The sequence below is a fragment of the Gorilla gorilla genome, chromosome 4 (assembly GCF_029281585.2).
Source record: "Gorilla gorilla gorilla isolate KB3781 chromosome 4, NHGRI_mGorGor1-v2.1_pri, whole genome shotgun sequence".
Lineage (NCBI taxonomy): Eukaryota > Metazoa > Chordata > Mammalia > Primates > Hominidae > Gorilla > Gorilla gorilla.
This window is the reverse complement of record NC_073228.2, coordinates 44806651-44829355: the sequence shown is the minus strand read 5'-3', so window position 1 is coordinate 44829355 and position 22705 is coordinate 44806651. Positions and strand designations below refer to the sequence as shown.

At 36.7% G+C, this 22705-nt stretch overlaps 1 protein-coding gene and 1 non-coding gene across 2 annotated transcripts in view; one reads left to right on the top strand and one right to left on the bottom strand.

Moving 5' to 3' along the window:
• LOC115934670 (EF-hand calcium-binding domain-containing protein 13-like) overlaps positions 1–22705 on the top strand; it is a 147092-nt gene that overhangs the window by 40280 nt on the left and 84107 nt on the right. The window contains exons 8-11 of the mRNA XM_063706316.1: positions 4457–4600; positions 5560–5631; positions 7278–7421; positions 7808–7879. Coding sequence (XP_063562386.1) covers positions 4457–4600; positions 5560–5631; positions 7278–7421; positions 7808–7879 — 432 coding nt within the window. The remainder of the gene's footprint in view (positions 1–4456; positions 4601–5559; positions 5632–7277; positions 7422–7807; positions 7880–22705) is intronic.
• Positions 4654–4715, bottom strand: LOC115934802 (U7 small nuclear RNA). The gene has a single exon (XR_004070547.1). It is a non-coding gene; the product is annotated as a U7 small nuclear RNA (small nuclear RNA).

The following is a 22705-nucleotide window of genomic DNA, read 5'->3' as shown; positions in this document are numbered from 1 at the left end:
CATTTCAGGTTAATATTGTTAAGGTTAATTTGATTCTGTCATCATGATACTAGCTGGTTATTTTGCAGACTTGTTTATGTAATTGCTTCATAGTGTCACTCGTCTGTGTACTTCAGTGTGTTTTTGTAGTGGCTGGTAACAGTTTTCTCCTTTCCATATTTAGTGTGTGCTTCAGGAGCTTTTGCAAGACAGGCCTTCTCTCAGCATTTGCTTGTCTGAAAGAGATTTTATTTTTCCTTCGCTTATGAAGCTTAGTTTAGTCAGATGTGAAATTCTATGCTGGAAATTCCTTTCTTTAAGAATGTTGAATATCATCCCCCAATCTCTTCTGGCTTATAGGGTTTCCAGTAAAAGGTCTTCTGTTAGTTTGATGGGCTTCCCTTTATAGGTGACCTGGCCTTTCCCTCTGACTGCCCTTAACATTTTTTCCTTCATTTCAACCTCAGAGAATCTGATGATTATGTGTGTTGGGGTTGATCTTCTCATGGAGTATCTTACTGGGGTTCTCTGGATTTCATAAACTTGAATATTGGCCTGCCTTGCTAGGTTGGGGATATTCCCCTGGATGATATCCTGAAGTGTGTTTTCCAAGTTGGTTCTGTTCTCCCCATCTCTTTCAGGTACTTCAATCAGTTGTAGCTTCAGTCTTTTAACATAATCCCATAGTTCTTGGAGGTTTTGTTCACTCCTTTCTTTTTTCTCTAATCTTGTCTGCCTGCCCTATTTCAGCAAGATAGTGTTCAAGCTCTGCTATCTTTCTTCCACCTGGTCTATTTGGCTATTAATATTTGTGTGTGCATTGTGAAGTTCTCATGTTGTGTTTTTCAGCTTGATCAGGTCATTTATGTTTCTCTCTCAACTGGTTATTCTGGTTAACGGCTCCTGTAGTGTTTTATCATGGTTCTTAGCTTCTTTGCATTGAGTTAGAACATACTCCTTTATCTCAGCCAAGTTTGTTATTACCCGTCTTCTGAAGCCCACTTCTGTCAATTCATCCATCTCAGCCTCAGCCCAGTTCTGTGCCCTTCTTTGAGATGTGTTGTGGTCATTTGGAGAAGAAGAAGCACTCTGGCTTTTTGAGTTTTCAGCCTTTTTGTGTTGATTCTTTCTCATCTTCATGGGTTTATCTACCTTTGGTCTTTGAGGTTGCTGATCTTTGGATGGGGTTTTTGTGGGATCTTTTTCGTTGATGTTGTTGTTGTTACATTCTGTTTGTTTTTCTTTTAGCAGTTAGGCCCCTCTTCCATAGGACTGCTGTGGTTTGCTGGGAGTCCACTCCAGACCCTATTTGCCTGGGTCCCTCTTGCCCCTGGAGGTATCACCAGTGAAGGCTGCAGAACAGCAATGATAGCAGCCTGCTCCTTCATCTGGGAGCTCTGTCCCAGAGGGGCACCAAACCAATTCCAACTGGAACTCTCCTGTATGAGGTGTCTGGAGACTCCTGTTGGGAGGTCTCACCCAGCCAGGAGGAGCAGGATCAGGCACCTGCTTAAATAAGCAGTCTGGCTACCCCTTGGTGGAGTAGGTGTGCTGCACTGGGGGGAATCTCCCTTGTTCAGGCTGCCCTGACTCTCTAGAGCCAGTAGGCAGAAAAGACTAAGACCATTGGTGCATAATACTGCAGCTTCCCCTCCTCCTAGGGGCTCTTCTCATCCCCTGGCTGGGGATGCTGAAATTCCTACAGGGAGGCCCCACCTGGTGAGGAGGAGTGGATCAGGGTCCCACATAAAGAAGCAATCTGGCCACGAATTGATCCAGCCGCTGTGCTGCATGGTGGGGAATTGCTCCCATCCAAACTGCCCAGTCTCGCTGGCACCAGTGGCAGGGGAAAATGGCCAACTGGTGCTGCGGTGATGGTGGTCGCTCCTCCCCCACCCCAGAACTTGATGTTCTTAGGTGGTCTCCAGCCTGCTGTACTGGCTGGTGGGGATTCCAAGCCAGTGGGGTTTAGCTTATGGGGTTCCATGGGAGTGGAGCCCACTAAGGGAGGCCATTTGGCTCTCCAGCTTCAGCCCCCTTCCCATGGGAGTGGACAGATCTCCTGCCTCACCAGAGTTCCCAGAGCTTGAGTATGCAAAAACTCTTGTGTCTCAGTGCCTGCTGCCTGAGCAGCCACTGTGAGTCTGCACAGCTGTGTGCTTGGGACTGAAGTCCCTTGTGGCGTGGGCTCATGAGGGGACCTCCTGATTTGCGGTTGCAAGGATCTGTGGGAAAAGCATGGTTTTCAGGGAGGGATAGCACAATCCCTCACTTCCTTGTCTGGGGGAGGGAACTCCTTTTGCCCTGTGAAGCTCCCAGGTGGGCCCTCCCTCCACCTAGTTTTCCTTACTCCCCATGGGTTGTGCCGACCACCTATTCAGTACCAATGACAGAACCTTGGTACTTCAATTGAAGATGCAGAATTCACTCTCCATTTTCATCTTTCTTGGTGGGAGCCACGGAGCAGAGCTGTTTCTATTCAGCCATCTTGGCAGCTGCCCCATGAATTTTTCATATGGAGATACGTATGTTAACTTACTGGGATCAGTGATTCATCCAAATTGGTGTTGTCTTCTTGACTGTGGCACCAAGAAACATTTCATGCCATCATGTGATGGCTGCCCTCTGTGAAATATCTCCCTAACTTTTGAGTATACTTTTGAAAATCTCTAATTCACTTAACAATAAGTTAATAGCCTAATGATTTATAGAGTTACCAAAACTCTTCTCCAACTCTTATTTTAGTCTAAAAAGCATTTCAGGGCGAAAATGTCTATAGTATTACGTTATAATCTCCTAAAGATGTGTTTTATTTTGTTTGGTTTCAAATAATATCATATTATTTTGTTGGCAAATAATAATACATTTGTATAGTGTTTGGTGTTTTACCAAATGCTTTCATATAATTTGTTTCACACAGTTTATTCTTTTAACTACTGTGTTAAGTAGGTTTCTTATAATCAACAATGAGAAAAGTGAAGCTTAGGGAGGCTGAGGCAGGTGGATCATGAGGTCAGGAGATCAAGACCATCCTGGCTAACATGGTGAAACCCCATCTCTACTAAAAATACAAAATATTATCCAGGTGTGGTGGCATGCACCTATAGTCCCTGCTACTTGGGAGGCTGAGGCAGAAGAATCGCTTGAATCTGGGAGGCGGAGATTGCAGTGAGCAGAGATTGCGCCACTGTACTCCAGCGTGGGCGACAGAGCAAGACTCTGTCTTAAAAACAACAACAGCAACAACAACAACAAAAAACAAAGAGAGAGACTGTACTTTACCCAGGATCCCACAAAAAATGTTAGACCCCAAGTTCAGGGATTATTATTATTTTTTTTACTATATTTAAGCTTACTAGTTTAGTTGAAAAATTGATCTTATACCATAATCACGTTAATATAATTATAATTAGTATACATATATTTAATACAAATATGCATGGTATAGAAGTAGACCACGAGGATATTAAAGTCCAGCTGGAAAAATAAGCCATTTACATAAAAATATAACTAATATACCAAAAGATCAAATGAGTGGTTACACATTTATTATTTTAGGAGTTCAGGTGAAGATGAGAATTTTAGGAAAAAATGGAGGAAGACTTTGAAGGAAGAGTTAACATTTAGGTAGGTAGAGGGAATGTGAACTAAAATTTGGATGAGTTCAGTGATAGAAACATTTGAAAATCATTGTCATAGAGCTGATAGCTGAAAAAGATGATTTGAATAAATGGAGAAATATTTTATTGATGGATTTCACATATTTTACTAAAGTCACTTCTCAAAATTAATTTATACATGTAATTCAATTCCAAAAGGAGTGTGTTTTTTGAGGGGGAGGTATTGGAGGGGAGGATTGGCATTATCATTTAGAAGCTCTTTCAGAAAAATAGGAAGAAAGAAAATGTTGAAGTTAGAAAGGATGTGGTAAAATGACTATTTTCTTTCATTATTTGGCAATGCATCTCAAAGGCCTTGAAACTGTGCAACCAATTTAACTTTGGAAATGTATGTTAAGAAAAAAACCATTGGTGAACAGATGCCTGTTTAAGAAAATTTATCATCAGGATTCCACTTATGATAACAATTAAATTTTGATTTAGAAAGGATATATTCATGCAGTGGAATACTATGCAGTCATTTAAAATGTGCTGGTAGAATAGTATGTTGAAAGGGAAAATGGTCAGGATACCTTGCTAAGTGAAACAAAGCTTGCCGTTAAAGAGTTTTAATTAAATACCACTAAAATATAAAAATGCTGTAAGGGCACATAAGAAAAATGTTATCAAGGATTTTTTTGGATGATGAAGTTTTGAATGATTCCTCCCCTGAGTATTTAAGGTGAATTGCACTGTGCTATATCATCTTTTAATTAATGATGTCAGGTATCTATACTAATTTTTTGAGCTGTAGTTTAAGTTTATTATTTACAACATGACTAGCTAAACTGAAAATATTTTCTATTTTCTCTCGATAGAGGTTAACAAACTTGCACAGGCCTTAGACAAAGTCACCAATGAAAAACTTGATGCTGACAATGTAAATTCTATACTGAAAGGCCTGGGGATTTATTTTCCAGAGGAAGAATTACAGAAGGTGCTTGGATCCGTTTCTGTTGATAGTATGTATTTTCTCTTCTGAGTCATTTCTTTATTTAAAAAAAATTTTTTTTTAAAGGGCTTTCTGGCAAAAACCAGAAAGCCTGCTAGACAAATTCTAAAAGAGCTGCAACACTTCTGAGTCATTTATTAAACACAAAAAGCTTGTGTTTATTTTCACTCATATTCCAAAGAGCTTAAGTGATTAGGAATCAAATGTAATGAGTTCAGCAACACTAGATTTTCCCTTTTAAGGCTGAATGAGAATTTGTTCTGGATTATCTTCATATTGAGTATCCTAGGAAAATATAATCTTCCTCTCTCTATACTATTTGTCAGAAGCTGTGAAGCTGTCTCAAGCCCATGAAACAAAGACCGAATCCTTAGTGTGCTGATGCACACAACCAGTTGGGTTTCCCTAGAATTCTCAAAGGGCTATACTGGAATTTTTAGAATCCTGCCAATGGAATGTTTAGTTTACATGCGGAGCCTTGGGATGTTCTTTTTCTTCTTAAGTCCCAAGCATATGCCTGATAGAAAGCCAAAGATTGCACACTTCCTTTACTAATATATCTTTGCTCATAAGCATAGTCTTCTTTAGATATTATGGTTGAGTTTGGTTTATAAGACTTATTTTCTGGCGGATAAATTGTCTTCCGTGAAAATATAGGTACTTGTAGTACTTGAGATACTGAAAAATTAAGATAATACAAAATGGGAGAGGAAACATACCAAAACAGTTGTCCCAATTGGTTAAGGTGTGTGTAAAATCCATAAAATGCTCATTGACACTACAACAAAAATGACCACAAAAGTCATCATAATCATATTCCTTTTCATAGTTATTCTGAGGTTTGTATAGCAGAATCAGAGTTAGAAAACATTTTAGTCTTAAAGATTAAGTAGGCATGGATATCTTCTAACACCATTGCTTGGTATTTTTGGACCAAATGTTATTCATCCCTTTATGTTCCATTTTCAGAAGAGGGGAAAGTGAACTTAAAAGATTGCCTGAGTCAGTTGATGCAAATGCCATATTTTACTGAAGGTTCAAGTGAGTGACAATTTTTAACAATAAAAAGTTTGAATGGAATTGTTTGGTGTTAATTATATTCATTTATGCAGTTTTCTAATGCTGTAAAGAAAGACGTGTGTGTGTATGCCTAAATGTGTAAATATGCACACACACATAAATAAATGTACATTGGATGAAGAATCAATAGGGGATTCTAGTCCTGATGTTTTCTCAACTGATGTTTTCTAGAATTATAGTATATTTGTTCATCACTCAAAAAGAGTAGACAAAATTTATCTAGATGATTCATCCTAGTGTCCAAGTTTGTGATCCAAGATGACTGCTATCAGTTGGAAATATCTGCTATTTTACCAAAATTCTGTGGGAATAAGATCAGTGTTCCTTCTTTTTCTCTATCCTATTATCTCTTTATTAAAATGAGATTTTATCATGAGACAATTCACTGTTGAAACATTTAGAAACATATAGGAACATGTTGAAACATATACACTTTCTTTATGATATTCTTCCACTACTCCACTACCAAGCCATAAGGGATTGTATGTAATCTGTTTTTAATATATTTAATTAACCGGCATCCTCAACATAAAAAAAAGTCTGTGGAACTTCTGGGTCTCTTCAAAGTTAAGGCTAATTTAATTAGTAAATTCAGAACTATTTTGGATTCCGTGAGTCTCCTTGGAGCAGCCAGTATTTTCGAGAAGAGTTTAAATGCTTAATGTTTTCTAAACTCTTTCTAAATGTTTTCTAAATTGAAACCAAACTGAATTCAAAAGACCCAATTTAGGGAGCTACAAAATGAAATTGTTTAGGATGGCAAAGTGGTAAGTGTTTTCAATAGACGAAGTAGTTTTTCTTTAATCCTTGGTTTTGTAATTGAGAACTATAATACTCTCCTAGATATGTGGTTCATAAGTTTAAATTCATACAGGGTAAATGTTTTTCATATAATGATGTTCATCATAATGCTTAACATTTTTTTTACTTGGAAGAATAATTTATCCATGGTACTTTCCAAATTAAATATTACCTTTTTTGGTAGTTATATATTAGTTCCAAGCTTTCCATTATTTGGGGAACATTTTTGTGTATATGTGTTGATGCATGCAAGTGATCTGCTAAATGAAAAAAATTCATTGATGACAGTCATATTAAATGATGACCATTTATCCAATTTTAGGCAAAAAAAAATTTATGGTTAGTTGTCATATCTTTAATCAAATTCTCAGCCTCTGATATGATAAAGAGACTAAGCGGATATTCCGAGTTTTCTTTTTATGTAATCATTCTTAAATCTCAGATTTAAATATCTGCAATGACTTGGTTAACATCATGGTTAAACATTCTGCCTATAACATCAGATACCCTGGACTTCAGACTTGATTTCACATTTAGTATCTATGGGTTCTTGGACAGAATAGCTTCTCTAAGGCTAGGTTTTCTTATCTCTTAAGGGAAATATGGGTACTGACTTCACAGAGCTTTTGTGGGATTAAATGAGATGATACATGTAATCTCTGAGATGAGCTTGCTTGTGTCTAGCAAGCTCAGACAGTACTTAATAGGCAGTAGTAGCAGTGGTTATTACTATCATTCAGGATCTACTAATAATATCTGAGTGTTTAAAAAAAATTTGTATTGTGGGTTTTTTTTTTTCCAAATAGAAACAGAAGGCTCCTTGAAAGTTCTGGCCTCCATTCAGAAAAATGTGGCAAACCCTGATGACCTAGACTTCATGTTGAAAAATGTAGGAGTTCCATTACCCCAAGGTGTGATTGAAAGAGCACTGAAGAATGTGGCTCCCAGGGGTGAGTATTTAACGTATTTCTAGGTATCCTTTATCTTAGCTAATATGAATCTGTTTGAATGTTTCAAGAATTCTTAAGAGGCTTTTCTGCTTCATAGATTATCCAAGGCTTTCTTGTACCTACTGTTCATCTGGGTTCTAGTTATTGCCATGTGTGTTCTAGTAATCTTCAGTAGCAGCATGCAGTGGAAAATCTATAGAGGATGAGTATATGTGTGTGTGTCTGAATGGTATGTATGCACCTGTCTTTTTGACTGAATATATATCTCAGTTTCAAAGCCATATCTGTAAATTATTTCTCAATATAACAATTATATTATAGTTGCCTGTTTCTTATATGTGATTATTTACTTTTTCCATGTCCTCTGGCTTGCATTTTTCTTTCAGAGGATGCGACAGTGAATTTACAAGAGTTTATGAACAATTTGGTCAATTCAGGATTTTCGTCTCTTCCTGAAAGTAAGAATTTTCAGTTGAATAGAGATATATAATGACATGTGCTGTAGATCTCTTGGAAAAACCCCAGATAGGCTTTTGAGATGGTTTTAAACTTATTTAACACTAGCATCATTTTCTGATGTCTAATGGGTAGCACAACTAGAAAAGACTATAATCTAGGCTGGGTGCAGTGGCTCATGCCTGTAATCCCAGCACTTTGGGAGGCCGAGGCATTTGAGACCAGCCTGGCCAACATGGTGGAACCCTGTCTGTACTAAAAAAAAAAAAAAATAGAAAAATTAGCCAGGCATGGTGGTGTGTGCCTGTAGTCCCAGTTACTCTGGAGGCTGAGGCACGAGAATCACTTGAAACTGGGAGGTGGAGGTTGCAGTGAGCCGAAATCGTGCCACTGCACTCTAACCTGGGTGACAGTGAGACCCTGTCTCAAAAAAAAAAAAAAAAAAAAAAGGAAAAGACAAGACTATAATCTTTAGGCAAAAATAGTTATCTCTTCTGTCCAGTCTAAGTACCAGAGTCTTTTTCTTAAATTTTATTTATTTATTTATTTATTTATTTATTTATTTATTTATATATTTTGGTATTCATCATCTTTTTTTAACTTTTAGGTTCAGGGGTACGTATGCAGTTTTGCTATGTAGGTAAATTATATGTCATAGGGGTTTGGTGTACAAATTATTTCATCTCCCGTGTAATAAGCATAGTACCTGATAGTTTTCAATCCTCAACCTACTCCAATCCTCCACCCTCAAGTAGGCCCCAATAACTGTCATTTCTTTCTTTGCATCCATATGTACTCAATGTTTAGCTTCCACTTATAAGTAAGAATATATGCCCCCGGTCTACCACTGAGGGGCATTTAGGTTGATTCCATGTCTTTGCTATTGTGAATAGCGCTGTGATGAACACAAACATGCATATGTCCTTATGGTAGAACAATTATATTTCTTTGGGTATCTACCCAATAATGAGATTGCTGGGTCGAATGGTAATTCTGTTTTAGGTTCTTTGAGAAATCACCAAACTGCTTCCCACAGTGGTTAAACTAGTTTACATTCCCATTGGCAGTGTATAAGTGTTCCCTTTTCTACACAACCTTGCCAGCATCTGTTATTTGTTGACTTCTTAATAATAGTCATTCTGACTGGTATGAGATAGCATCTCACTGTGGCTTTGATTTGCATTTCTCTAATGATTAGTGATGTTGAGCATTTTTTCATATGCTTGTTGGCTGCATAAATGTCTTCTTTTGAAAAGTATCTGTTCATGTCATTTTCCCACATTTTATTTATTTTTAATTTTTTAATATTTATTTTTTGTGGGTACATAGTAGGTGTATATGTTTATGGGGTACATGAGATGTTTTAATACAGGCAGGCAATGTGAAATAATCACATCATGGAAAATGGGGTATCCTCAAGCATTTATCTTTGTGTTACAAACAATCCAATTCCACTCTTTTAGTTATTTTTAAATGTATACAATTAAGTTATTATTGACTTTAGTCACCCTGTTTTGCTATCAAGTAGCAAGTCTTATTCATTCAATTTTTTGGTAGCCATTAGCCATCCCTACCTTCAACCTTCCCACTATCCTACCATCTTTCTACTTTCTATGTCCATGAGTTCAATTGTTATAATTTTAGATCCCACAAATAAACAAGAACATGTGATGTTTGTCTTTATGTGCCTGGCTTATTTCACTTAACATAATGACCTCAGCTCCATCTATGTTATTGCAAATGACAGGATCTCATTCTTTTTAACAGCTGAATAATACTCCGTGTGTATAAGTACCACATTTTCTTTATCTATTTATCTGTTGATGGACACTTAGGTTGCTTCCAAATGTTAGATATTGTGGGCAGTGCTGCAACAAACATGGGAGTGCAGATATCTCTTCAATATACTGATTTCCTTTCTTTTGGGTATATACCCATTAGTGGGATTGCTAGATCATATGGTAGCTCAATTTTTAGTTTTTTAAGGAATCTCCCAACTGTTCTTCATAGTGGTTGTGCTAATTTACATTCCCACCAACAGTGTACAAGGGTTCCCTTTTTGCCAGCCTTTGTTATTTCTTGTCTTTTAAATATAAGCCATTTTAGTTGGGGTAAGATGATAACTCATTGTAGTTTTGATTTGCATTTCTGTGATGATCAATGATGTTGAGCACTTTTTCATATGCCTGTTTGTTATTTGTATGTCTTCTTTTGAGAAATGTCTATTCGAATCTTTTGCCCATTTTTTGATTGGATTATTTGATTTTTTTCCTATAGAATTGTTAGGAAACTCCTTATATATTCTGGTTATTAATCTCTTGTCAGAGGGATAGTTTGCAAATATTTTCTCCTGCTCTGTGGATTGCCTTTTCACTTTGTTGTTTCATTTCTATGCAGAAGCTTTTAAACTTGATGTGATCCCATTTGTCCGTTTTTACTTTGATTTCCTGTGCTTGTGGGATTTGCTCAAGAACATTTTGCCCATATGAATGTCCTGGAGATTTTTCCCACTGTTTTCTTGTAGTAGCTTGATAGTTTGAAGTCTTAGATTTAAGTCTATAATCCATTTTGATTTGGTTTTTGTATATGGCAAGAGATAGGGGCCTAGTTTTATTCATCTGCATATAGATATCCAATTTTTCCAGCACCATTTATTGAAGATACTGTCTTTACCTCATTATATGTTCTTGGCACCTTTGTCAAAAGTGAGTTCACAGTAGCTGTGAAGATTTGTTTCTGGGTTCTCTTTTCTGCTCCATTGGTCTATGTGTTCATTTTCATGCCAATACCATTCTGTTTTGGTTACTATAGCTCTGTAGTATAATTTGAAATCAGGTATTGTGTTTCTTCCAGGTTTGTTCTTTTTGCTTAGATTAGCTCTTTGGCTATTCTGGGTATTTGTGGTTCCATGTAAATTTTAGAATTTTTTTTTCTGTTTCTGTGATGAATATCATTGGCATTTTGATAGCGATTTCATTGAATCTGTAGATTCCTTTGGGTAGTATAGACATTTTAACAATATTGATTCTTCTAATTCATGAATATGAAATATCTTTTCAGTTTTTGGTGTCCTCTTTAATTTTTTGTCAATGTTTTATAGTTTTTATTGTAGAGATGTATCACATCTTTGGTTAATTCCTAGGTATTAAATTTTATGTGTGGCTATTGTAAATAGGATTACATTTTTTATTTCTTTTTCACATCATTCACTGTTGATATATAGAAATGCTGCCGAATTTTGTATGTTAGTTTTGTATCCTGTGACTTTACTGAATTTATCAATTCTAATAGTTTTTTGGTATAGTCTTTAGATTTTTCCAAATATAAGATCATATTATCTGCAAACAAGGATAATTTGACTTCTTCCCAGTTTGGATGCCGTTTATTTCTTTCTCTCATCTGATTGCTGTAGCTAAGACTTCCAGTACTATGCTGAATATGGTGATGACAATAGGTATCTTTGTCATGTACTAAATCTTAAAGGAAAAGCTTTCAGTTTTTCTCCATTCAGTATGATACTAACTGTGGGTCTCTTGTATATGGCTTGTATTATGTTGAAATATGTTCCTTCTATACCAAGCTTTTTTAGGGTTTTTATCATGAAGGAATGTTGAATTTTATCAAATGCTTTTTCAGCATCAATTGAAATGATCAGATGGTTTTTATCCTTCATTCTGTTGATATGATGAATCACATTAATTGAGTTGCATATGTTGGACCATTCTTGCATCCCAGGAATCAATCCCGCTTGCTCATGATGAATGATCTTTCTAATATATTGTTGAATTCAGTTTGCTAGTATTTTGTTGAGGATTTTTGCATCAACAATCATCAGAGATACTGGCTTGTAGTTTTTTTTTTTTTCATGTGTTTTTGTCTGGTTTTGGTATCAGGGTAATTCTGGCCTTGTAGAATGAGTTTGGAAGTATTCCCTCGTCCTCTATTTTTCAGAATAGTTTGAGTAGGATTGGAATTATTTATTCTGTAAATGTTTGGTAGAATTCAGCAGTGAAGCCATCAGGTTCTGGGCTTTTCTTTGCTGGGAGACTTTTTGTTAGGTCTTCAGTCTTGTTACATGTTAATGATCTCTTCAGATTTTGGAGTTCTTCCTGGTTCAATTTTGGTAGATATTATGTGCCTAGAAATTTATTCATTTCTTCTAGGCTTTCCAATTTATTGACATATAGTTGGTCATAGTAGCCTCTAATGATCCTTTGAATTTCTGCAGCATAAATTGTAATGTCTCCTCTTTCTTTTCTGATTTTGTTTGTATCTTCTGTTTTTTTTTCTTAGTCTGGATAAAGGTTGTCAGTTTTGTTTAACTTTTCAAAATACCAACTTTTTGTTTCATTGATCTTTTGTATTTTTTCTTTATTTTAATTTCATTTGCTTCTGCTCTGATCTTTATTATTTCTTTTCTTCTACTATTTTGGGGTTTGTTTTTCTCTGGCTTCTCTAGTTCTTTAAGATGCTTTGTTAGATTGTTTACTTGAAGTCTTTTTGTCTTTTCTCATGTAGGTACTTATGGCTATTAACTTCCATCTTAGGGCTGCTTTTGCTGTATCCCATAGGTTGTGGTATGTTGTGTTTCCTTTATCATTTGTTTGAAGAAATTTTTAAATTTTCTTCTTAATGCCTTCATTGACCCACTAATCATGTAGGAGGATACTGTTTAATTTCCATGTATTTGTGTTGTTTCCAGAATTTCTCTTGTTACTAATTTCTAGTTTTATTCCGTTGCTATCAGAGAAGCCATTGGATATTTTTCAATTTTTTTTTTTGAGCCGGAGTTTCACTCTGTCTCCCAGGCTGGAGTGCAATGGTGTGATCTCAGCTCACTGCAACCTCTATCTCCCAGGTTCAAGTGATTCTCCTGCCTCAGCCTCCCAAGTAGCTGGGATTACAGGCACCCGCCACTATGCCCAGCTAATTTTTTGTATTTTTAGTAGAGATGGGGTTTCTCCATGTTGGTCAGGCTGGTCTTGAGCTCCTGACCTCAAGTGATCCACCTGCCTTGGCCTCCCAAAGTGCTGGGATTACAGGCATGAGCCACTGCACTCAGCTTTCAATTTTTTTTTTTTAATGTTTTAAGACTTGTTTTGTGAGCTACCGTATGGTCTAACCTTGAGAATGATCCATATGCTGAGGAAAAGAATGTGTATTCTGCAGCCATTGGGTGAAATGTTCTGTAAATATCTATTAGATTCTTTTGGTCTATAGTGCAGATTAAGTCTCATGCTTCTTTGTTAATTTTCTGTCTGAAAGATTTGTCCAGTGCTGAAAGTAGGGTGTTGAAGTCTCCAACTACTATTGTATTGGAGTCCATTTCTCTGTTTAGCTCTAATAACATTTACTTTATACATCTGGGTGCTCCAGTGCTGGGTGCATATACATTTAAAATTGTTGTATCTTCTTACTGACTTGACCCATTTATAATTATATAGTGACCTACTTTGCCTGTTCTTATAGCTTTTGTCTTGAAATCTACTTATTCTGATGTAAGTCTGGCAAGTCCTGCTCTTTTTGGGTTTCCATTTACATGGAATATCTTTTTTCCACCCCTTTATTTTTAGTCTATGTGTATCTTTATAGGTGAAATGTGTTTCTTGTAGGTAGCAGATCAATAGGTCTTGTTTCTTCATCAATTCAGTCATTCTGTGTCTTGATTGAAGAGTTTAGTCTATTTACATTCAATGTTATTATTGATAAGTAAGGATTTACTCCTGCCATTTTGTTACTTGTTTTCTGGTTGTTTTGTGTTTTTTATCTTCTTTCTTTTCTTCCTGTCTTCTTTTAGTGAAGGTGATTTTCTCTGGTGATATGATTTAGTTTCTTGCTTTTAATTTTTTGTGTATGCATTGTATGTTTTTTGGTTTGAGGTTACCATGAGGCTTGCAAATACTATCTTATAGCACAGTGTTTTAAACTGATAACAACACTGTTTGCCTAAACAAACAAATAAAGAAAAAGAAAACTAATTTTAAAAAGTATGCCTTCATTTCATCCCCCTTTTTAATGTGTTGTTTTTTCTATTTATATCTTATTGTACTGTTTATGTCTTGAAAAGTTACTGCTGTTATTATTTTTGATTGAATCATTGTTTTGTCTTTCTCAGGGTAAGAGTAGTTTACACACCACAGTTGCAGTGTTATAATATTCTATGTTTCTCTGTGTATTTACTATTACCAGTGAGGTTTTGTACCTTCATGTGATTACTTATTGCTCAGTAATGTCCTTTTCTTTCTGATTGAAGTACTCCCTTTAGCATTTCATGTAGGACGGGTCTGGTATTGACAAAATCTCTCAGCTTTGTTTGTCTAGGAAGGTCTTTATTTTTTCTTTGTGTTTGAAGAATATTTTTACTGGATATACTATTCTAGGGTAAAACTTTTTTTTCTTTAGCACTGTAAATATGTCATGCCACTCTCTCCTGGCCTGTAAGGTTTCTACTGAAAAGTCTACTGCCAAACATATTGGAGCTCCATTGTATATTATTTGTTTCTTTTTTTCTTGTGGCTTTAAGGATTCGTTCTTTATCCTTGACCTTTGGAAGTTTGATTAAATGACTTGAAGTAGTGAAGTAATAGCCACAAAGGTTAAATCTGCCTGGTGTTCTAGAACATTCTTGTACTTGGATATCGATATCTTTCTTTATGTTTGGAAAGTTCTCTGTTATTATCCCTTTGAATAAACTTTCTACCCCTATCTTTTTCTCTATTGCCTCTTTAAGGCCAATTACTCATAGATTTGTCCTTTTGAAGCTATTATCTAGATCTTGTAGGCATGTTTCATTGTTTTTTATTCTTTTTTCTTTTGTCTCCTCTGACTGTATGCTTTCAAATAGACCATCTTCAAGCTCAGTAATTCTTTTTCTGCTTGATCAATTCAGCTGTGAAAAAGACTGATGTATTCTTCTGTATGCCAATTGGATTTTTCAGCTCCAGAATTTCTGCCCAATTGTTTTTAATTATTTCAGTGTCTTTGTTAAATTTATCTATTAGAATTCAGAATTCCTTCTCTGCATTATATTAAATTTCTTTTAGTTTCCTCAACACAGCTATTTTGAATTATGTGTCTGAAATGTCACATATCTCTGTTTCTCCAGCATTGGTCCTTGGTGGCTTATTCATTTGGTGAGGTCATGTTATTTTGAATGTTGTTGATGCTAGAAGATGTTGTCCAGTGTCTGGGCATTGAAGAGTTAGGTATTTACTGTAGTCTTCACTGCCTGGGCTTGTTCGTACCTGTCCTTCTTGGGAAGGCCTTCTGGGCATTTAAAAGGACTTGATTGTTGTGATCTAAGCTGTATCTGCTTTAGGGAGCATCACAAGCCCAGTAATGTTGTGATTCTTGCAGACTTATAGAGCCCTGATGGTCTTAGATAAGATTCGGGACAATTCTTTGGTTTACCAGGTAGACTCTTATTCTGTTCTTTTACTTTCTCCCAAACAAACAGAGTCTCTCTCTTTGTTCTGTATAGTTTGAAGTCAGGTAACATGATGCTTCCAGCTTTGTTCTTTTTACTTAGGATTGTCTTGACTATTCAAGCTCTTTTTTGGTTCCATATGACTTTTAAAACAGTGTTTTCTACTTCTGTGAGGAACGTCATTGGTAGTTTGATAGGAATAGCAAGGATATTGGCTTGAGCTTTTGTTGTTGTTGTTGTTGTTGTCTCTGCCAGGTTTTGGTATCAGGATGATGCTTGCTCCATAGAATAAGTTATGAAGTAGTCCGTCCTCCTCAATTTTTTGGAATAGTTTCAGTAGGATTAGTACCAGCTCTTCCTTATGTATCTGATAAAATTCCACTGTGAATCTGTCTGGTCCTGGACTTTTTCTAACTGGTAGAGTTTTTTTTAAATTACTAATTCAATCTAGGAGCTCATTGTTTGTGTGTTCAGGGACTCAATCTCTTCCTGGTTCAATCTTGGGAGGTTGTATGTTTCCAGGTATTTATCCATTTATTCTAGGTTTTCTAGGTGTTCCTAATAGTCTCTGAGGGTTCTTTGTATTTCTGCGGCATTAGTGGTAACATCCCCTTTGTCATTTCTGATTGTGTTTATTTGAATCTTCTCTTTTTCTTTATTAGTCCAGCTAGTGTTCTATCTTATTAATTATTTCAAAGAATCATCTCCTGCATTTATTGATATTTTGTATGGTTTTTCACATCTCAATTTTCTTCAGATCTGATTTTGGTTATTTCTTTTCTTCTAGTTTTGGGATTTGTTTGCTCTTGTTTCTCCAGTTCCTTTGGATGTGATGTCAGTTTATTAATTTGAGATCTTTCTAACTTTTTGATTTGGGTGTTTAGTGCTATCGGCTTCCCGCTTAACACTGCTGTGGCCTTGTCCCAGAGATTCTGGTATGTTTTATGTTTTTTATTAATTTCAAAGAATTTCTTGATTTCTGCCTTAATTTCGTTATTTACCCACAAATCATTCAAAAGAAGGTTGTTTAATTTCCATTTATTTTATGGTTTTGAGTGATTTTCTTAGCATTGATTTCTATTTGTATTGCACTGTGGTCTGAGAGTGTGGTTGTTATGATTTCTTTTTTTTGTATTTGCTGAGGGTTGTTTTATGCCTAATTGTGTGGTTAATTTTAGAGTATGTGAGCCCCAGAATCTTGATTGCAATTTTCTTTCACTAAAGGATCTTATGAAGGTAAAAATAATAATAGTTAAAAAATGACTGAACCAGCACTTAGAATTAGGCTATTTGCAAATTGCTCTAATTTAACTAAATTGTTATTTGAGCAGTGTTTTGCATTGTGGAGGTCTTTCACCTGCTTGGTTCACTGTAGTCCTAGGTATTTTGTTGTTTTGTGCCTATTGTAAATTGGATTGCATTCTTGATTTGGCTCTCAGCTTGGATGTTGTTGGTGTGTAGGAATGCTACTGGCTTTTGTACATTGATTTTCTATCCTGAGTGGCTGGGATGCAGGTCACCAAGTCCTAGGCTGCACACAGCAGGGGGGCTCTGGGCCTGGCCTACAAAATCATTTTTTTCTCCTAGGCCTCTTGGCCCCATGGTGGGAGGGGTTTGCCATGAAGACCTATGACATGCCCTGGAGACATTTTCCCCATTGTCTTGGGGTTTAACATTCATCTCCTTGTTACATATGCAAATTTCTGCAGCCAGCTTGAATTTCTCCCCAGAAAGTGGATTTTCTTTTCTGTCACATTGTCAAGCTGCAAATTTTCCAAACTTTTATGCTCTGCTTTCCTTTTAAAACTGAATGCTTTTAACAGCACCCAAGTTACCTCTTGAATGCTTTGCTGCTTAGAAATTTCTTATGCTGGATACCCTAAATCATCTCCCTCAAGTTCAAAGTTCCACAAATCTCTAGGGTAGGGGCAAAATGCCACCAATCTCTTTGCTAAAACGTAGCAAGAGTCATCTTTACTCCAGTTCTCAACAAGTTCCTCATTTCCATGTGAGACCACGTCAGCCTGGATTTCATTGTCCATATCATTATCACCATTTTGGTCAAAGCCATTCAACAAGTCTCTAGGAAGTTCCAAACTGTCCCACATTTTACTGTCTTCTTCTGAGCCCTCCAAACTGTTCCAACCTCTGCGTGTTACCCAGTTCCAAAGTGCCTTCCACATTTTCAGGTATCTTTTCAGCAGTGCCCCACTCTACTGGTACCAATTTACTGTATTAGTTTGATTTCATGCTGTTGACAAAGACATACTCAAGACTGGCCAGGCGTGGTGGCTCACACCTGTAATCCTAGCACTTTGGGAGGGTGAGGTGGGAAGATCACAAGGTCAGGAGTTTAAGACCAGCCTGGCCAATATGGTGAAACCCTGTCTTTACTAAAAATACAAAAATTACCCGAGCGTGGTGGCGTGCACCTATAGTCCCAGCTACTCAGGAGGCTGAGACAGAAGAATCGCTTGAACCCGGGAGGTGGAGGTTGCAGTGAGCTGAGATTGTGCCACTGCACTCCAGCCTGGGTAACAGAGCAAGACTCTGTCTCAAAAAAAAAAAATAAATAAATAGAAAACAAAAATAAATCAAAGACATACCCAAGACTGAGCAATTTACAAAAGAAACCGGTTTAATGGTGTAAGGAAGGGGTCCAGTTTCAATCTTTTGCATATGCCTAGCCGGTTATCTGAGCACCATTTATTGAATCCCTATTGCTTGTTTTTGTGAGCTTTGTCATTTCCCATTGCTTGTTTTTGTGAGCTTTGTCAAAGATCAGATGGTTGTAGGTTTGGGGCCTTATTTCTGAGCTCTCTATACCATTCTGTTGGTCTATGTGTCTGTTTTTGAAGCCGTATCATCCTGTTTTGGTTACTTTAGCTCTGTAGTTTAGTTTGAAGGTAGGTAGTATGATGCCTCCTGCTTTGTTCTTTTTTTGCTTAGTATTTCATTGGCTACTCAGGCCCTTTTTTGGCTCCATATGCATTTTAGAATTTTTTTTCTAATTCTATGAAGAATGTCATTGGTAGTTTGATAGGAATAGCATTGAATCTGTAAATTGCTTTGGGCAGTTTGGACATTTTAACACTATTGATTCTTCCTATTTATGAGCATGGAATGTTTTTTTCATTTGTTCGTGTTATCTCTGATTTCTTTGAGCAGTGTTTTGTAGTTCTCTTCATAAAGATCTTTCATGTCACTGGTTAGCTGTATTCCTAGGTGTTTTATTGAAAGGCTGATTTTCTAAGTCCATTATTTCTTTTATATTTATTCATTGACATTCTAGTTTAAGAGAAAGCTTTTTCCTTCTCACCCATATCAGTATAATGCAAGGAAAGACTTTCTGTTCCTCATTTATTCATTTGTTTATATGAGTATAGACTCATGGATTGAATTCAGTGAGCTATAATTCAGTACTCTCATTGTTTATTTTCATGCTTAAGTGCTTTGTTCTCTATTTTTAATAAAAAAAATGCTTTTTATATTCATCGTTACATCATGAACATGCTTCTATGTCAGTATACAAAGATTACTGAAGAATTTTTAAGGATCCTGAGGTAATCAAATTTGTGCTTTAGTGTAATCACTCACTCTGGTAGCCATGTGGGAAATGAATTGGAAAAGAATTAGACTGAAGACAGTGTTGAGTGAAGGTTGGGGAGGTGAGGACAGAGATTAGAAGAAGTAGTCCCCTTTTCTTTACCCCTGGGTAAAATAATTAAAAAAAATTATTATTATACTTTAAGTTCTAGGGTACATATGCAAAATGTGCAGGTTTGTTACATAGGTATACATGTGCCATGTTGGTTTGCTGCACCCATTAACTTGTCATTTACATTAGGTATTTCTCCTAATGCTATCCCTCCCCCTGTCCCCCACTCCATGACAGTGGTGTGATGTTCCCCACCCTGTGTCCAAGTGTTCTCATTGTTCAATTCCCACCTATGAGTGAGAACATGCGGTGTTTGGTTTTCTGTCCTTGTGATACTTTGCTCAGAATAATGGTTTCTAGCTGCATCCATGTCCCTGCAAAGGACATGAACTCATCCTTTTTTATGGCTTCATAGTATTCCATGGTGTATATGTGCCACATTTTCTTAATCCAGCCTATCATTGATGGACATTTGGGTTGGTTCCAAGTCTTTGCTATTGTGAACAGTGCCCCAATAAACATACATGTGAATGTGTCTTTATAGTAGCATGATTTATAATCCTTTGGGTATATACCCAGTAATGGGATCACTGGGTCAAATAGTATTTCTAGTTCTAGATCCTTGAGGAATTGCCACACTGTCTTCCATGGTTGAACGAGTTTATACTCCCACCAACAGTGTAAAAGCATTCCTGTTTCTCCACATACCCTCCAGCAGCTGTTGTTTCCTGACTTTTTAATGATCGCCATTCTAACTGGTGTGAGATGGTATCTCATTGCGGTTTTGATTTGCATTTCTCTGATGACCAGTGATGATGAGCAATTTTTCATCTGTCTGTTGGCTGCATAAATGTCTTCTTTTGAAAAGTGTCTGTTCATATCCTTTGCCCAATTTTTGATGGGGTTGTTTGACTTTTTTCTTGTAATTTTGTTTAAGTTCTTTCTAGATTCTGGATATTACCCCTATGTCAGATGGGTAGATTGCAAAAATTTTCTCCCATTCTTTAGGTTGCCTGTTCACTCTGGTGGTAGTTTCTTTTGCTGTGCAGAAGCTCTTTAGTTTAATTAGATCCCATTTGTCAATTTTGGCTTTTGTTGCCATTGCTTTTGGTGTTTTAGTCATGAAGTCCTTGCCCATGCCTATGTCCTGAATGGTATTGCCTGGGTTTTCTTCTAGGGTTTTTATGGTTTTAGGTCTAACATTTAAGTCTTTAATCCATCTTGAATTAATTTTTGTATAAGGTGTAAGGAAGGGATCCAGTTTCAGCTTTCTACATATGGCTAGCCAGTTTTCCCAGCACCATTTGTTAAACAGGGAATCCTTTCCCCATTTCTTGTTTTTATCAGGTTTGTCAAAGATCAGATGGTTGTAGACGTGTGGTGTTATTTCTGAGCCCTCTGTTCTGTTCCATTGGTCTACTACATATGTGTTTTAGTATGAGTGCCATGCTGTTTTGGTTACTGCAGCCTTATAGTATAGTTTGAAGTCAGGTAGCGTAATGCCTCCAGGTTTGTTCTTTTTGCTTAGGATTGTCTTGGCAATGTGGGCTTTTTTTTGGTTCCATATGGACTTTAAAGTAGTTTTTTCCAATTCTGTGAAGAAAGTCATTGGTAGCTTGATGGAGATGGCATTGAATCTATAAATTACCTTGGGCAGTATGGCCATTTTCATGATATTGATCCTTCATATCCATGAGCATGGAATGTTCTTCCATTTGTTTGTGTCCTCTTTTATTTTGTTGAGCAGTGGTTTGTAGTTCTCCTTGAAGACGTCCTTCACATCCCTTGTAAGTTGTATTCCTAGGTATTTTATTCTCTTTGTAGTAATTGTGAATGGGAGTTCACTCATGATTTGGCTCTCTGTTTGTTATTAGTGTTTAGGAACGCTTGTGATTTTTGCACATTGATTTTGTATCCTGAGACTTTGCTGAAGTTGCTTATCAGCTTAAGGAGATTTTGGGCTGAGATGATGGAGTTTTCTAAGTATACAACCATGTCATCTGCCAACAGGGACAATTTGACTTCTTCTTTTCCTAATTGAATACGCTTTATTTCTTTCTCTTGCCTGATTGCCCTGGCCAGAACTTCCAACACTATGTTGAATAGGATTGGTGAGAGAGGGCATCCCTGTCTTGTGCCAGCTTTCAAAGGGAATACTTCCAGCTTTTGCCCATTGAGTATGATATTGGCTGTGGGTTTGTCATAAATAGCTCTTATTATTTTGAGATATGTTCCATCAATACCTAGTTTATTGAGAGTTTTTAGCATAAAGAGCTGTTGAATTTTGTTGAAGGCCTTTTCTGCATCTATTCAGATAATCATGTGGTTTTTGTCTTTGGTTCTGTTTATGTGATGGATTACATTTATTGATTTGCATATGTTGAACCAGCCTTGCATCCCAGGGATGAAGCCGACTTGATCTTGGTGGGTAAGCTTTTTGATGTGCTGCTGGATTCGGTTTGCCAGTATTTTATTGAGGATTTTTGCATCGATGTTCATCAGGGATATTGGTCTAAACTTCTCTTTATTTGTTGTGTCTCCACCACACTTTGGTATCAGGATGATGTTGGCCTCATAAAATGAATTAGGGAGGATTCCCTCTTTTTCTATTGATTGGAATAGTTTCAGAAGGGATGGTACCAGCTTCTCTTTGTACCTCTGGTAGAATTCGGCTATGAATCCATCTGGTCCTGGACTTTTTTTGTTGGTAGGCTATCAATTATTTCCTCAATTTCAGAGCCTATTATTGGTCTATTCAGGGATTCAACTTCTTCCTGGTTTAGTCTTGGGAGGGTGTATGTGTCCAGGAATTTATCCATTTCTTCTAGATTTTCTAGTTTATTTGCACAGAGGTGCTTATAGTGTTCTCTGATGGTAGTTTGTATTTCTGTACAATCAGTGATGATATCCCCTTTATCATTTTTTATTGCATCTATTTGTTCTTCTCTCTCTTCTTCATTAGTCTTCCTAGTGGTCTATCAACTTAGTTGATCTTTTCAAAAAACCAGCTCCTGGATTCATTGATTTTTTGAAGGGTTTTTTTTGTGTGTGTCTCTATCTCCTTCAGTTCTGCTCTGATCTTAGTTATTTCTTGCCTTCTTCTAGCTTTTGAATGTGTTTGCTCTTGCTTCTCTAGTTCTTTTAATTGTTATATCAGGGTGTCAATTTTAGATATTTCCTGCTTTCTCATGTGGGCATTTAGTGCTATAAATTTCCCTCTACCCACTGCTTTAAATGTGTCCCAGAGATTCTGGTACTTTGTGTCTTTGTTCTCATTGGTTTCAAAGAACATCTTTACTTCTGCCTTCATTTTGTTATTTACTCAGTAGTCACTTAGGAGCAGGTTGTTGAGTTTCCATGTAGTTGTGCAGTTTCGAGTGAGTTTCTTAATCCTGAGTTCTAATGTGATTGTACTGTGGTCTGAGAGACAGTTTGTTGTGATTTCTGTATTTTCTGAGGAGTGCTTTACTTCCAACTATGTGGTCAATTTTGGAGTAAGTGTGATTTGGTGCTCAGAAGAATGTATATTCTGTTGATTTGGGGTGGAGAGTTCTGTAGATGTCTATTAGGTCTCTTGGTGCAGAGCTGAGTTCAAATCCTGGATATCTTTGTTAACTTTCTGGCTTGTTGATCTGCATAATATTGACAATGGGGTGTTAAAGTCTCCCATTATTATGGTGTGGGGTCTAAGTCTTTTGGTAGGTCTCTCAGGACTTGCTCTATGAGTCTGGTTGCTCCTGTATT